Raw genomic sequence first — 17,098 nt, 5'->3', positions numbered from 1 at the left:
GACCGGAACCACCTGATGCCTTATTTAAAACCCACAGTCACAAATCTTGGTTTTAAATTTTACAATGATCTTAAATTGGAACATCAGATTAACTCCGTTGTACGATCTAGTTTTTATCATCTAAGACTTTTAGCAAAAAAAAAAAATCAGTTTTATCCAGGTAATCCAGGCCTCTGCAAAATACATGCCCATTAAGATTTTCCATCCAGCCTGCCGGACGTTCTACATAATTTTTTTAGACCTTTAACATCAAAACTGTAGCCGCCATTATGATGTGCAATGCTGTTTTTAAATGACCGTAAGTCTTGAACTATTGAAAGTATTTCAATGGGTGAAATCTGCACTATTTGGGTCCCAAATCAACCGTAAGAAAGTCAATGACTTCACTATAAAAGTGGGTGACATTGTTATCACCAGGAAAGATGAGGTCACTTACCTAGGTTCCATTCTAGAGGCTAATCTTTCCTGTGATAAAATGGCAACCATGGTCATCAAAAAGGTCAACCAACGAACGAGATTTCTCTACAATATCTCCTCTCTGGTCAACAAAAGCACCACGAAGATTCTAGCGGAAACTCTCATTCAACCCTTTTTCGATTACGCATGCACCTCCTGGTACCCCAACACCTCCAAAACCCTCAAATCTAGACTCCAAACATCCCAGAACAAGCTAGTCAGATTACTTCTAGACTTCCACCTCAGATCACACCTCACTCCTACCCACTTCTCCAAAGTGGGCTGGCTCAGGGTGGAGGACAGAGTAAAACAACTTGCACTGAGCCTAGTCTATAAAATCCGCTACACCTCCCTGATACCGAAGTACATGTCAATGACCGCCATAACCACAACACCAGGGGGAGCTCCACAAACCACGTTAAACCCAGATTCCGATCGAACAAAGGTCTTAACTCATTCTCTTTCTATGCAACATCAATATGGAATGCACTCCCAACAGGTGTAAAAGAAAGTGCATCTCTATCCTCCTTCAGAACCGTACTAAAAGAACGCCTCCAGGCAGCTACAACCCTCGACTAACACCCTCCCCCCACCACATCCCACCTCCCAAGATTGTAAATAATCAAATGTAAATAATCAAATGTATATACTTGTTCTTATGCTTTCTGAGCTCACTATGTTCACCGCTTGCTGTACATATCCTACCAAGTGAGACCTACACTGTTTCAATGTCCATTTCTCAGATGATATAATTGTTGATGACTGAAGTGCTGATATCATTCCAGTGTTTCCCATAAACTGCCAAGATACCTGTGGCGGTGGGGGCGTGGCTATGGGCGTGGTCACCATGACATCATCGAGTAATTTGCATAATTTACTACAATGATATGATTTTCTCTAAAAAGGCTCAAAAAATGTATACTTACTAATTAATAATAACAGTTTTGTTTTAAACGTCCATCCATCCATTTTACAATATAATTACAACACTTTATGTACATATTTATATACAGATTTGAACAATAAGTTATTCACTGAAATATATTTATTAATTGTGGTTCTTGCAAAAAATATATCTTATAAAATATAAAAGCTAAAATGTCTCTTAAAGCTCTGCCCCTTTAATTAGTGCATACTAAATAATTTAACTTTAGCCTACTACTACAACCATATTATTTACCAGCAACATAAAGTGAAACAGAGGCAGAGGTGTCCTGCCACAGTCAGTAACAAATAAACAGAAAACAGTAATGGTCAAATACAAATAAGGCAACAAGAGAAGTATCCTACACTTCTCTTTTGTAAAGTACATCTGAACAGCCTATATGGGCATCTACATCAACTATATGATTTGCCTGAGAAGCTGGACAGGACAAAAAAATAAAAAAATAAAAAATATATTTTATTTTATTTGTGGCGGACGTAATTCTTTCGTGGCGGGCCGCCACAAATAAATGAATGTGTGGGAAACACTGCATTCCCCACATCTGCGGTCCTCTCCAAGGTTTCTCATTGTCATCCCATTGGGTTGAGTTTTTCCTTGCCCTGATGTGGGATCTGAACCGAGGATGTCGTTGTGGCTTGTGCAGCCCTTTGAGACACTTGTGATTTAGGGCTATATAAATAAACATTGATTGATTGATTGATTGATTGAAATGGTTTTCACTTCACAGGTGTCATAGTTTTGATGGCTTCAGTGACAATCTACAATGTAAATAGTCATGAAAATAAAGAAAAAGCATTGAAATGAGAAGGTGTGTCCAAACTTTTGGCCTGTACTGTATGTCTCAACTTCTGTGCAGCACTTTGTGAAACTTCTATTGTTTTTTTGAAATGTGCTATCTAAATGAAGTGGATTGGATTGGACGTTTGCGCAAGAAGTCAAGGAGGGAGTGGGTGCCGCGCATCGGATCGACTTTACCGTCAGTGGAACTTGCAGAACCTGTTGGCGGAGTCATGTCACCTTTTAACACAGACACATGCTGGCGCCTCTCCCTGTAGTTCCGGATCTCGTTGGCCTCGGAGTCTCTGAGGTCCACTTTGTCGTAGCCGTACCATCCCAGGAGCTCATTCATGGTGCTTTCCGCGAACGTCTACACGAGACCAAAACGTGGAAAGAAGTCAGGGATTAACTTTGTTTTCAAAATGTATAAGGCTAAAACTCACACTGCAACAACTGAAATCTAAGTAAGATTAAATATCTCAAATAAGGGTGATATTTGCTTATTTTCTGTCTGATAAGATAATTATTCTCACTAAGCAGATTTTATGTTAGAGTGTTTTACTTGTTTTAAGGGTTTTGGTCCTAAAATGATCTCAGTAAGATATTACAGCTTGTTGCTGAGATTTGATGACCTATATTGAGTAAAACATGCTTGAAACTAGAATATCAACTGTTGCAAAGCTGTGTCATCAACACTCACAAGTATAAAACTACTTTTTTAAAGTAATAATTTCTTATTTCAAACATGAAGAAAAAAAAAAAAATCATGATTTTGACACAATTGTGTCTCATAATTAAAACAGATGACAGCCAAATGGACTTTGCTGTTTAATTCTCAATGAAACAATAGAGAATATGTACTCATAAAGTAGTACAGTTGGCACAGTACAGCAAACTGACAGTTAATATTTAATGTGACATTTGTAAAAATTTTGAACAGAAATAATTAATGCACATTCAGGTGAATTCCTCAAAATGACAATTAAAAAAAATGTGGCCGGGGGCGCTAATTGACTGAAAGAGCACGCACTTGGCGCCACGATGTCATGTTGTCGATGGAAAAATGCATTTTTAAACCATACGATTTGCCTGAGCTATTGCTTTTAGTATAAGTTTGCTGGTTTCAAGAAATGTAATGCAGAGCGCATATCATTTTGTCAAGATAATGGCACTAGCATTTACTTCATTTAAGAATATTTTTCAACATATTGAGCAAAAAGGTCTCTTTTTTTTTCTTTTCTACCAAGTAAAGTACACTTCTTATTAGTGAGAATATACTTATTTTAAGGTATTTTGGGTTAAAGGCCTACTGAAATGAATTTTTTTTATTTAAACGGGCATAGCAGATCCATTTTATGTGTCATATTTGATCATTTCGCGATATTGCCATACTTTTGCTGAAAGGATTTAGTAGAGAACATCGACGATAAAGTTCGCAACTTTTGGTCGCTGATAAAAAAAAAGCCTTGCCTATACCGGAAGTAGCGTGACGTCACAGGTTGAAGAGCTCCTCACATTTCCCCATTGTTTACACCAGCAGCGAGAGAGATTCGGACCGAGAAAGCGACGATTACCCCATTAATTTGAGCGGGGATGAAAGATGCGAGGATGAGGAACGAGAGAGTGAAGGACTAGCGTGCAGTGCAGTACGTATCTTTTTTCGCTCTGACCGTAACTTAGGTACAAGCTGGCTCATTGGATTCCACACTTTCTCCTTTTTCTATTGTGGATCACGGATTTGTATTTTAAACCACCTCGGATACTATATCCTCTTAAAAATGAGAGTCGAGAACGCAAAATGGACATTCACACTGACTTTTATCTCCACGACAATACATCGGCGAAACACTTTAGCTACGGAGCTAACGTGTTAGCATCGGGCTCAAATGCATATAGAAACAAAATAAATAAATCCCTGACTGGAAGGATAGACAGAAGATCAACAATACTATTAAACCATGGACCTGTAACTACACGGTTAATGCTTTCCAGGCTGGTGAAGCTTAACAATGCTGTTGCTAACGACGCCATTGAAGCTAACTTAGCAACGGGACCTCACAGAGCTATGCTAAAAACATTAGCTCTCCACCTACGCCAGCCAGCCCTCATCCGCTCATCAACACCCATGCTCACCTGTGTTCCAGCGATCGACGGAGCGACGAAGGACTTCACCCGATCACCGATGCGGTCGGCGGCCCGGAGACGGAGGAAGTCAAGATGAGGTCGGCGGCTAGCGCGTCTGCTATCCATCTCAAAGTCCTCCTGGTTGTGTTGCTGTAGTCCGCTGCTAATACACCGATCCCACCTTTCGTCTGTGCAGTCTCCATTGTTCATTAAACAAATTGCAAAAGATTCACCAACACAGATGTCCAGAATACTGTGGAATTTTGATATGAAAACAGAGCTTTTTTGTTTTGGATCCAATGGGGTCCAAATACTTCCGTTCTCTCCGTGACGTCACGCGCATACGTCATCATACAAAGACGTTTTCAACCGGAAGTGTCGCAGGAAATTTAAAATTGCACTTTATAAGTTAACCCGGCCGTATTGGCATGTGATGCAATGTTAAGATTTCATCATTGATATATAAACTATCAGACTACGTGGTCGGTAGTAGTGGCTTTCAGTAGGCCTTTAATTGAGGTTAGCTAATTTTACTTGTTTTGGAAAGTCTTGACAAGCCACATTTTCTTGTTCTATTGGCAGATAATTTTGCTTACACTACCGTTCAAAAGTTTGGGGTCACATTGAAAGTCCTTATTTTTGAAAGAAAAGCACTGTACTTTTCAATGAAGATAACTTTAAACTAGTCTTAACTTTAAAGAAATACACTCTATACATTGCTAATGTGGCAAATGACTATTCTAGCTGCAAATGTCTGGTTTTTGGTGCAATATCTACATAGGTGTATAGAGGCCCATTTCCAGCAACTCTCACTCCAGTGTTCTAATGGTACAATGTGTTTGCTCATTGGCTCAGAAGGCTAATTGATGATTAGAAAACCCTTGTGCAATCATGTTCACACATCTGAAAACAGTTTAGCTCGTTACAGAAGCTACAAAACTGACATTCCTTTGAGCAGATTGAGTTTCTGGAGCATCACATTTGTGGGGTCAATTAAACGCTCAAAATGGCCAGAAAAAGAGAACTTTCATCTGAAACGAGACAGTCTATTCTTGTTCTTAGAAATGAAGGCTATTCCACAAAATTGTTTGGGTGACCCCAAACTTTTGAACGGTAGTGTAGTTCAAATAAAATACCCCTCATTTTTGTGTTATTTTTTTCTTGTTTTTGAACACTGACTTTTTGCAGTGCGGCCACAGCTTGGACACTGTGTACAAGTTTTGATCCCACACTAAACATCATCAGACGGTATGAATGGGTTCTGTTGGAGGACTGGAAGTGAGCACAGAGGAGTACAGTATGACGCTTTTTTCCATGATGCGCTCATGCTGTTTACCCTCGCTAAATCTGAGACGGAAAGGTTGAAAACCCGACACCAGTGTGAGATCTATGAATCATGCTTTTGTTTATCTCTTCTAATTGGGGGAAAAAAGCGGGAAGAACGAAGTTCCCCTGCAGATGTGCCGCCCCCCCCCCCAGCCCCGTCCCTTCTTTATTTTATTACAGCCAGATTACCCAAAAAAATAAATAATCAAAACACAAAGGTCCCACTCTTTATACACCCACCTCTTCTCTGTGGCTTTGGGAAGAACCGGATTGGAGGAGAAACCTGATCTAGACCGGGGAGAAATCAGAGCGGGACACCCAACACCGCAGCCAGGTCCCACGCTTCTCGGAAATGCCCCCGCTCCTCTTCGTCTACATCCATCCTCGCCGCGCTCGCCATCCTCCCCTCCACCCCGACACCTTCCAGCCCTGACACCCGACCCGGCCCTGCCTCTCAGGTTTCACCCTTTTCCAGCCCAGCCAGTCTGCTGTGGCCCGTGTCGTAGCGCCGTAGTACCGACTGCACATTCTTTCCCTTCGCTTTTCCTCACTCCGACCTTTGCTCCGCACCGGGGGCCTCAGAGAAATGGATCTCTCCCTTGACTTGCTCACTTTCTGCCGCGCGAGTGTGCAAGCGGCGGTATCGTATCCAGCTAAATATGCCTAACGATGATTAAAGTCAAGTATCCGGTGTCTGGTCCCGCGCTCTGGGCCCGAAGTGGAGGGAGTCGGACCCAGTGTGGTGTTGAAACAGATGTATTACAGAGACAACACCGGGTCGGACCTCGGCGGAGTGAGAAGTCTGTTATCCCGCCTTCCAGTGTGCGAACTTCCTTCCATCTTAAGATCGTTACATATTTACTCAAGAACGCGAGTCTGGCTCCGAACACTCTCAGGAGGACAATGATCCGTCCTTTCTGGTTTTGGCATTTGACTTTTGACTCTTGTCTGAGGAAAAATGTACAAAAGCCAAAACCAGTGACGTTGGCACGTTGTGTAAATGGTAAATAAAAACAGAATACAATGATTTGCAAATCCTTTTCAACTTATATTCAATTAAATAGACTGCAAAGACAAGATATTTAATGTTCCAACTGAGAAACTTCTTTTTTTTTTGGCAAATAATCATTAACTCAGAATTTAAAGGCCTACTGAAAGCCACTACTACCGACCACGCAGTCTGATAGTTTATATATCAATGATGAAATCTTAACATTGCAACACATGCCAATACGGCCGGGTTAACTTATAAAGTGCAATTTTAAATTTCCCGCTAAACTTCCGGTTCAAAAAGCCTTTGGAGGATGGCGTATGCGCGTGACGTAGCCAGGGGTACAGAGGTATGCCTTTCCCATTGAATACGATACAAAAAAGCTCTGTTTTCATTTCATAATTCCACAGTATTCTGGACATCTGTGTTGGTGAATCTGTTGCAATTTGTTTAATGAACAATGGAGATTACAAAGAAGAAAGTTGTAGGTGGGATCGGTGTATTAGCGGCTGGCTGTAACACCGAAACAAGAAGGACTTTGAGGATAGCAGACGCGCTAGCCAAACGACCTCACCTTGACTTCCTCCGTCTCTGGGCCGCCAACCGCATCGGTGATCGGGTGAAGTCCTTCGTCGTACCGTCGATCGCTGGAACGCAGGTGAGCACGGGTCGTGATGAGCAGATGAGAGCTGGCGTAGGTGCAGAGCTAATGATTTTATCAGAGCTCTGTGAGGTCCGGTTGCTAAGTTGCTAAGTTAGCCTTAGCGTCGTTAGCAACAGCATTGTTAAGCTTTGCCAGGCTGGAAAGCATTAACCGTGTAGTTACAGGTCCATGGTTTAATAGTATTGTTGATCTTCTGTCTATCCTTCCAGTCAGGGATTTATTTATTTTGTTTCTATCTGCATTTGAGACAGATGCTATCACGTTAGCTCATGCTAAAGAGCTTCGTCGATGTATTGTCGTGGAGATAAAAGTCACTGTGAATGTCCATTTTGCGTTCTCGACTCTCATTTTCAAGAGGATATAGTATCCGAGGTGGTTTAAAATACAAATCCGTGATCCACAATAGAAAAAGGAGAGAGTGTGGAATCCAATGAGCCAGCTTGTACCTAAGTTACGGTCAGAGCGAAAAAATATATGTCTTGCACTGCATTCTAGTCCTTAACTCTAACGTTCCTCATCCACGAATCTTTCATCCTCGCTCAAATTAATGGGGTAATCGTCACTTTCTCGGTCCGAATAGCTCTAGCTGCGTTGAAAACAATAGGAAAATATGAGGGAGTGAACAACTGACTACGTCACGCTACTTCCGGTAGGGGCAAGTTTTTTTTTTATCAGAGACCAAAAGTTGCGAACTTTATCGACGTTGTCCTATACTAAATCCTTTCAGCAAAAATATGGCAATATCGCAAAATGATCAAGTATGACACATAGAATGGATCTGCTATCCCCGTTTAAATTAAAAAAAATTCATTTCAGTAGGCCTTTAATGGCAGCAAGAAATTGCAAAAAAGTTGGCACAGGGGCATTTTTACCTCTGTGTTACATGGCCTTTCCTTTTAACAACACTCAGTAAACATTTGGGAACTGAGAAGACTAAATTTTGAAGCTTTTCAGGTGAACTCTGTCCCATTCTTGCTTGATGTACATTAGGGCTGCAACAACTAATCGATTAAAATAGATTATAAAAATAGTTGCCGATTAACTTAGTCATCGATTTGTTGGATCTATGCTATGCGCATGCTTAGAGGCAAATTTTATTTAAAATTTGTATTTGTATTTTTTGATAAACCTTTATTTATAAACAGCAACATGTACAAACAGCTGAGAAACAATAATCAAAATAAGTATGGTGCCAGTATGCTGTTTTTTTCCCCCAATAAAATACTGGTAAGGATAGAAATGTAGTTTGTCTTTTTTTATCCGATTATTAATCGATTAATCGAAGTAATAATCGACAGATTCATCGATTATCAAATTAATCGTTAGTTGCAGCTCTAATGTACAGCTTAAGTTGTTCAACAGTCCGGGGTCCGTTGTCGTATTTTACACTTCATAATGCACCACACATTTTCACTCTTTTACTACGAAGCCACGCTGTTGTAACACGTGCAGAATGTGGCTTGGCATTGTCTTGCTGAAATAAGCAGGGGCGTCCATGAAAAAGACGTTGCTTGGATGGCAACATATGTTGCTCCAAAACCTGTATGTACCTTTCAGCATTAATGGCGCCTTCACAGATGTGTAAGTTACCCAAGTCTTGGGCACTAATACACCCCCATACTATCACACATGCTGGCTTTTCAACTTTGCGCCTATAACAATCCGGATGGTTCTTTTCCTCTTTGGTCCGGAGGACACAACGTCCACAGTTTCCAAAAACAATTTGAAATGTGGACTCGTCAGACCACAGAACACTTTTCCACTTTGCATCAGTCCATCTTAGATGAGCTCAGGCCCAGCGAAGCCGGCGGCGTTTCTGGGTGTTGTTGATAAATGGCTTTGGCTTTGCATAGTAGAGTTTTAACTTGCACTTACAGATGTAGCGACCAACTGTAGTTACTGACAGTGGTTTTCTGAAGTGTTCCTGAGCCCTTGTGGTGATATCCTTTACACACTGACATCGCTTTTTGATGCAGTACCACCTGAGGGATCGAAGGTCCGGAATATCATGGCTTACGTGCAGTGATTTCTCCGGATTCTCTGAACCTTTTGATGATATTACGGACCGTAGATGGTGAAATCCCTAAATTCCTTGCAATAGCTGGTTGAGAAATGTTGTTCTTAAGCTGTGTGACAATTTGCTCACGCATTTTTTCACAAAGTGGTGACCCTCGCCCCATCCTTGTTTGTGAATGACTGAGCATTTCACGGAAGCTGCTTTTATACCCAATCATGGCACCCACCTGTTCCCAATTAGCCTGTTCACCTGTGGGATGTTCCAAATAAGTGTTTGATGAGCATTCTTCCGCTTTCTCAGTCTTTTTTGCCACTTGTGCCAGCTTTTTTGAAACATGTCGCAGGCATCAAATTCCAAATGAGCTAATATTTGCAAAAATTAACAAAGTTTTGCGGTTTGAACGTTAAATATCTTGTTTTTGCAGTCTATTCAATTGAATATAAGTTGAAAAGGATTTGCAAATCATTGCATTCTGTTTTTATTTACCATTTACACAACGTGCCAACTTCACTGGTTTTGGGGTTTGCACACACCTTTCACGACAGAGGGCCTCATTGCGTCAGGTGTGAATGCTAAGCTAAAACCATTGAACCAATTAACTGGAGTTAAATATTGGGCTGATTGTACTTTTTTTCCCAGAAGCAACAAAGAGGCAGAGGTTTGTTCTCAGGGTGTGAAACTCAAGTGTCAAGGGTGCACCGCCCCGGTGACGGAGCGCTACACCCCTAATAGGTACAATGATGTAGTGTTTCCTTAAGAGTGTCGTACGCGTACACAGCCTGGTGTCGTTCGTTCCACAGTTTTGTCCGCCCACACGCTCCACAATGTTGTTTTTGTTTCTTCCTGGCAGTTCAGACAAACATCTGCTTTGTGAGAGTGACAGGCCATATCCTAAACCACGGCGAGAGTGGCGGCCAAAGACAACAAAGAGAAGAGATCCGACCAGGGGCGGGCGTACATCAAGCCGGGATAGCGTTTCGCGTGTTTTGATTCAAATTAGGGGAACTTGTAAGGCGACACCTCCGCTGGATATCAAAACTCCGCAGCCCAAACCACTTAGAGCGGTGGTTCTCAAACTTTTTTTCAGGAAAAAACCTGGCTCTCCAAGTTCTGTATATTGTACAGTATTTTGTATATTGTACAGGATTGCTTATTATTTTTTATTGGATAGTAGTCTGTTTATTTCAATTCTTAGTTTTATTTTTATTACCTCTTGTGTAATTTATTTTTATCCCATATTTGTTCCCACTACCGCACCTTAAATTGGAGTCCTTAATCTCGTTATATGCAAATATAATGACAATAAAGTCCATTCTATTCTATTCTACCACTACGATGACCAACATTAAAATACAGTAGCGTAGTAGGCCCAAGTATTCATTAAAACAGGTTTTATTCAACAGGAATAGTTAATACTTTTGTTCAATGTAACATTACACATAGTTTGAACAGTAAACTCTTTGAATATAGGAAAATAAAACCCTGTACTTTAATCAAGTAGTTATTTGGCTTACCATTGGATGGAGCCCGCATACCACCCGTGCACGGGTACCCGCCACTTTCTTTTATACGGCCCTAGAAATGATGTGCTTTAATAAAGCCGTTCATCTTCCCAAAGGGTTCTCAAACTTTTAAAGTCAAAGTACCAATGATTGTCACACACACACTAGGTGTGGCGAAATTATTCTCTGCATTTGACCCATCACCCTTGATCACCCCCTGGGAGGTGAGGGGAGCAGTGGGCAGCAGCGGTGGCCACGCCCCGGGAATCATTTTTGGTGATTTAACCCCCAATTCCAACCCTTGATGCTGAGTGCCAAGCAGGGAGGTAATGGCTCCCATTTTTATAGTCTTTGGTATGACTCGGCCGGGGTTTGAACTCACAACCTACCCATCTCAGGGCGGACACTCTAACCACTAGGCCACTGAGTAGGTAGTTTTTTCACCACCTCAGAAAAAAAACTCTGCAAGTACCACCATAATGGCCAACATTTAATACAGTAGCGTAGTAGGCCTAAGTATTCATTGTGTTTTAATATTTAATTACCGTATTTTTCGGACTTTAAGTCGCAGTTTTTTTCATAGTTTGGCCGGGGGTGCGACTTACACTCAGGAGCGACTTATGTGTGAAATTATTAATACATTAGCATAAAATATCAAATAATATTATTTAGCTCATTCACGTAAGAGACTAGACGTATAAGACTTCATGGGATTTAGCGATTAGGAGTGACAGATTGTTTGGTAAATATTTATTTGAATGACTCTTACCATATTATGTTACGTTAACATACCAGGCACGTTCTCAGTTGGTTATTTATGCCTCATATAACGTACACTTATTCAGCCTGTTGTTCACTATTCTTTATTTATTTTCAATTGCCTTTCAAATGTCTATTCTTTTGGTGTTGGCTTTTATGAAATCAATTTCCCCCAAAGATGCGACTTATACTCCAGTGCGACTTATATATGTTTTTTTCCTTCTTTATTATGCATTTTCGGCCGGTGCGATTTATACTCCGGAGCGACTTATACTCCGAAAAATACGGTAAGTGATTCTTTGGCAAACCACTAAATCAGGGATGCCCGACTTGTTTCCATTGATGGACCTTTGCTCTCAAAGGGCCACTTGTTACAGTGAATAAATATGTATTATAATTAGATATGTCCGATAATGGCTTTTTTGCCGATATCCGATATTCCGATATTGTCCAACTCTTAATTACCGATTCTGATATCAACCGATACTGATATATACAGTCGTGGAATTAACACATTATTATGCCTAATTTTGTTGTGATGCCCCGCTGGATGCATTAAACAATGTAACAAGGTTTTCCAAAATAAATCAACTCAAGTTATGGGAAAAAATGCCAACATGGCACTGCCATATTTATTATTGAAGTCACAAAGTGCGTTATTTTTTTTTAACATGCCTCAAAACAGCATCTTGGAATTTGGGACATGCTCTCGCTGAGAGAGCATGAGGAGGTTGAGGTGGGCAGGGTTTGGGGTAGCGGATGGTGTATATTATAGCGTCCCGGAAGAGTTAGTGCTGCAAGGGGTTCTGGGTATTTGTTCTGTTGTGTTTATGTTGTGTTACGGTGCGGATGTTCTCCCGAAATGTGTTTGTCGTTCTTGTTTGGTGTGGGTTCACAGTGTGGCGCATATTTGTAACAGTGTTAAAGTTGTTTATACGTCCACTCTCAGTGTGACCTGTATGGCTGTTGACCAAGTATGCCTTGCATTCACTTGTGTGTGTGTGAAAAGCCGTAGATATTATGTGATTGGGCCGACACGCAAAGGCAGTGCCTTTAAGGCACGCCCCCAATATTGTTGTCTGGGTGGAAATCGGGAGAAATTCTGGAGAATGGTTGCCCCGGGAGTTTTTCGGGAGGGGCACTGAAATTCTGGAGTCTCCCGGGAAAATCGGGAGAGTTGGCAAGTATGACTGGGAGACGCAACTGCTCTGTACTTCTCCCTACGTCCGTGTACCACTCCGTACAGCGGCGTTTTAAAAAGTCCTAAATTTTACTTTTTGAAACCGATAATTTCCGATATTACATTTTAAAGCATTTATCGGCCGATAATATCGGCAGTCCGATATTATCGGACATCTCTAATTATAATGTATAATCGCTTTATTATTTTATTCCACAATTACGTATGGATTCTATTATTCAAATGTATGATGTACAAATTGATGAATAACGTACTACCATAAGTCAAGGGGACCCGCATGTTGTTCGAACCAAAAATGTTTGGAATATATGTTCATAATGCAGGGGTGTCGCAACTTTTTCCAACAAGGGCCACATACTGGAACCTATGTGTCAAAGTCAAGGCCCAGGGGCTGGATCTGAATTACTTATCTGTGGCCCCCGGGATGATATTTGATTAGTATTAGAACCGGCCTGCTGCTGTTTTACACGCACCAATACTCCATCAGTGTTGGCGCTAGGAATAGTCCCGGGGACCCCATCAAGTCCTAAAAATGGGGTCCCACGGTAAATTTTGGGGGTGCCACTTTTTTGTAAAAATGAATGATAAATTGTCACGACGTGGTTTTCGCAGCTTACTGCGAGGTTTGTTCTCCCGGGATGCAAACGGACTATTCCGGACAAGGCTTGCAGGTAGGAACATATTTATTAATCTAACTACAAAATAACAGGCAAACAACAAAAAGGCAAGCGTGCCTATCGCATGCGGAAGCTAAGGCGAAAACATGGAACTATGGACAAGGTAAAAACTCTCTAACTGTGGCATGAAATAAACAAGACTTACATAGAGGGTTGTGTGAAGCAAACAAATGACGCCAGACTGAGTGAGGCCAGAGCATAGACTAAATAGCCCTCTGATTAGTGCCCGGGCAATAGGTGAGCGTCCCGAACACTAACCAGAGGCAGGTGAGTGCAATACGTAACCATGGTGACTCAGGAGGTGCACAAACAGGAACTAAAAGAGTCCAAAACTAACAGAACATAACAAAAACATGATCCGGACCCCGGATCATGACATAAATGTATGCATTATCCCGTTATATCTCACGTTCTATATTGTGTTTTGGAAAAAGGTTGTCATAAACGTTACTTAAATCATTAAAAAAATAATACAAAAGAAAACAAATTTTTATGCATATGTAAATGTGTTCAGTTATAAACATTCATTCACTTTCTTCTTTCCTTCATGGATCTAAACTTTACTTAACTTAATTTTTTTCTATATTTTTATTGTAATATTTTCAGAATGTGTTTGTTCTATTTTTGGCCAAAGTAAGACAAAGAAAACAATCTGAAGTTGTCTTTATTTTTTAGTTTTAATGCCATGATTTTAATAGTCTGGCCCGCGTGTGCACAGATTTTTTCCTCCATGTGGCCCCTGAGCTAAAATGAGTTTGACACCCCTGTGAAAGTCAAAATATGCGAGGGCCGTTTTGACATTTTTTTTTTTTTTTTTAAATATATTTAAAAAAATACTACAAACAGACATTATATATGTTTAAAGACAACATTTAGTGTCACCTGTGTGTTAGCTCACTAAGTGTACTATTTTCATTTTATACACAGGTAAAAAATTGAAAAAAGGAGCATAAACGGTAGTGTATCGAGAAAAAGCTGAAATTAAAAGTTAAAGTACCAATGATTGTCACACACACACACACACACACTAGGTGTGGCGAAATTATTCTCTGCATTTGACCCGTCACCCTTGATCACCCCCTGGGAGGTGAGGGGAGCAGTGAGCAGCAGCGGAAGCCGCGCACGGGAATCATTTTTGGTGATTTAACCCCCAATTCCAACCCTTGATGCTGAGTGCCAAGCAGGGAGGTAATGGCTCCCATTTTTATAGTCTTTGGGTGTTGGTCACTAAAAACACATAGCTAGCCCTAATATTTGTCTTTAAATACTTGATATTTAACGTTTTACAAAATAAAAAAAAAATAAAAAATGGCCCCCGCATATTTTGACTTTTCAGTATGCGACCCTTGGTGGAAAAAATGTGCTCTTTGAATAAATGTTTTTAATTTATTTTTGCATTACGTCACTATTTTTTGCTCCTTTAAATTTGTTATACTTTTTTTTTATCCAACAACAAGACCGGAGCTGCGGGCCGCACTTTGGCGTGAATAAAAGCTTTTTAATCATGGTCGGATTGCTCTCAAGTTTAAAACGCATGCAATTTTCTGTCAAAATTGAAAGAAGGAACACGTATAGAACCGTCTTTTTCAAACTGTGGTAGGCGTACCACTCGTGCAAAGGTGTTGAATTTGTTTTCACTGAGGGCCGCATCGCAGTTATGTGTGGCCCCAGAGGAACGCTTCGAACAGTGAATACTATTATTACACAATTTTTCCATGCATTTTATTCGTAGATTTTTTAAAAACTAAAATAAATATGGGTACTGGTGCCTATTTGTTAGAAATCCCACTGTTTATATTAAACATGCTTCACTGATGAGAGTATTTTGCAAGCACCGTTTTGTCCTACTAATTTCAGCGATCCTTGAACTCATCGCAGTTTGTATACGTGTACAACAACCTTCTCCGACGCTGCCCCAGAAAGACGTGTTTTACGCCACTCCTTCCTTGTCTCATTTTGTCCACCAAACGTTTTATGCTGTGCGTGAATGCACAAAGGTGAGCTTTGTTGATGTTGTTGATTTGCTGCAGTGCTTATCAGGCATATTTGGTCAATCCATGACTGCGAGCTAATCGATGCTAACACGCTATTTAGGCTAGCTGTATGTACATATTGTGTGCCATGTTGTTCCAGACCACAGGAAACGTTACCAAGCTTGCAAAGATTGTAATAAATCCATTAGAAGAAGACAGACTCCAATTTCCTTAAACTTGGACACACACATCTATACCTTTTGCCATTCTAAGCCAGTAATTTCCAGAAGTTATCTCATCCTGTGAAAAGCCTCCATTTTACGAATGTTTTCCAATGTTGCAAAAATGTGTAGAACAAAAATATAAATACAACATTTCTGTCAACGAAGATTTGCGCCAGCCTTTGATAGTAGGCTAGTATAGCTAATATAGACACTTACATTATGTGTTGCCTTCATTATAACACTTATTAGGGCGTTTAATTTTTTGTAATTTTGGTCCAATATGGCTCTTTCAACATTTTGGGTTGCAGACCCCTGATATAGTGGTACCCCAAAGAATCCCTTGATTAAAGTACAGTGTTTTATTTTCCTATATTCAAATAGTTCACTGTTCAAACTATGTGTAATGTTGAAATGGCCAAAAATAATAAAAATACTTGTTAAATAAACCCCCTGCCTTGGTTGGATGAATACTTGGGCCTACCACGCTACTATATTAAATGTCGGTCATTATGGTGGTACTTGGAGAGTTTTTTCTGAAGTGGTCCTCGGTGAAAAAAGTTTGAGAACCCTTTGGGAAGATGAACGGCTTCATTAAAGCACATAAGTTCCAGGCTTTCACGGGCCAAATAAAATAAAGTGGAGGGCCACATCTGGCCCCCGGGCCTTGAGTTACACACCCAGTGTTTCCCATAAACTGCCAAGATACCTGTGGAGGTGGGGGCGTGGCTATGGGCGTGGTCACCGTGACATCATCGAGTAATTTGCATAATTTACTACAATGATTTGATTTTCTCTAAAAAGGCTCAAAAAATGTATACTTACTAATTAATAATAACAGTTTTGTTTTAAACATCCATCCATCCATCCATCCATCCATCCATTTTACAATATAATTACAACACTTTATGTGCATATTTATATACAGATTTGAACAATAAGTTATTCACTGAAATATATTTATTAATTGTGGTTCTTACAAAAAATATATCTTATAAAATATAAAAGCTAAAATGTCTCAAAGCTCTGCCCCTTTAACTAGTGCATACTAAATAATTTAATTTTAGCCTACTACTACAACCATATTATTTACCAGCAACATAAAGTGAAACAGAGGCAGAGGTGTCCTGCCACAGTCAGTAACAAATAAACAGGAAACAGTAGTGGTGGTAGATAGACACAGAGCTTCATCAAACATCTGATCCACTGAACAAAGAGCTCCAAAAATCTTGAACTTTAGACTGCCATCAGTTTTACTCCCTACACTTAACCATGTGTTTCCTACTGCCTGCAGACTTTGCACACTTTGTTATATACACATGTTGTGTTTCTAATATAAATACATTTAATAAAGTCAAATACAAATAAGGCAACAAGAGAAGTATCCTACACTTCTCTTTTGTAAAGTAAATCCGAACTATATGGTTTGCCTGAAAAGCTGGAGAGGACAAAAAAAATAAAAAA

At 40.3% G+C, this 17,098-nt stretch overlaps 1 protein-coding gene across 1 annotated transcript in view; it reads right to left on the bottom strand.

Annotated features, from left to right (window-relative positions):
- Nucleotides 1–17,098, bottom strand: part of LOC133641138 (sine oculis-binding protein homolog B-like) — a 63,092-nt gene that overhangs the window by 24,147 nt on the left and 21,847 nt on the right. The window contains exon 3 of the mRNA XM_062035023.1: nt 2,420–2,549. Within this exon, the coding sequence (XP_061891007.1) occupies nt 2,420–2,549 (130 nt within the window). The remainder of the gene's footprint in view (nt 1–2,419; nt 2,550–17,098) is intronic.

Source organism: Entelurus aequoreus, linkage group LG23 (genome assembly GCF_033978785.1).
Source record: "Entelurus aequoreus isolate RoL-2023_Sb linkage group LG23, RoL_Eaeq_v1.1, whole genome shotgun sequence".
Classification (NCBI taxonomy): Eukaryota; Metazoa; Chordata; class Actinopteri; order Syngnathiformes; family Syngnathidae; genus Entelurus; species Entelurus aequoreus.
The sequence above is the reverse complement of the archived record's forward strand: the minus strand, read 5'-3'. Positions and strand labels throughout refer to the sequence as shown.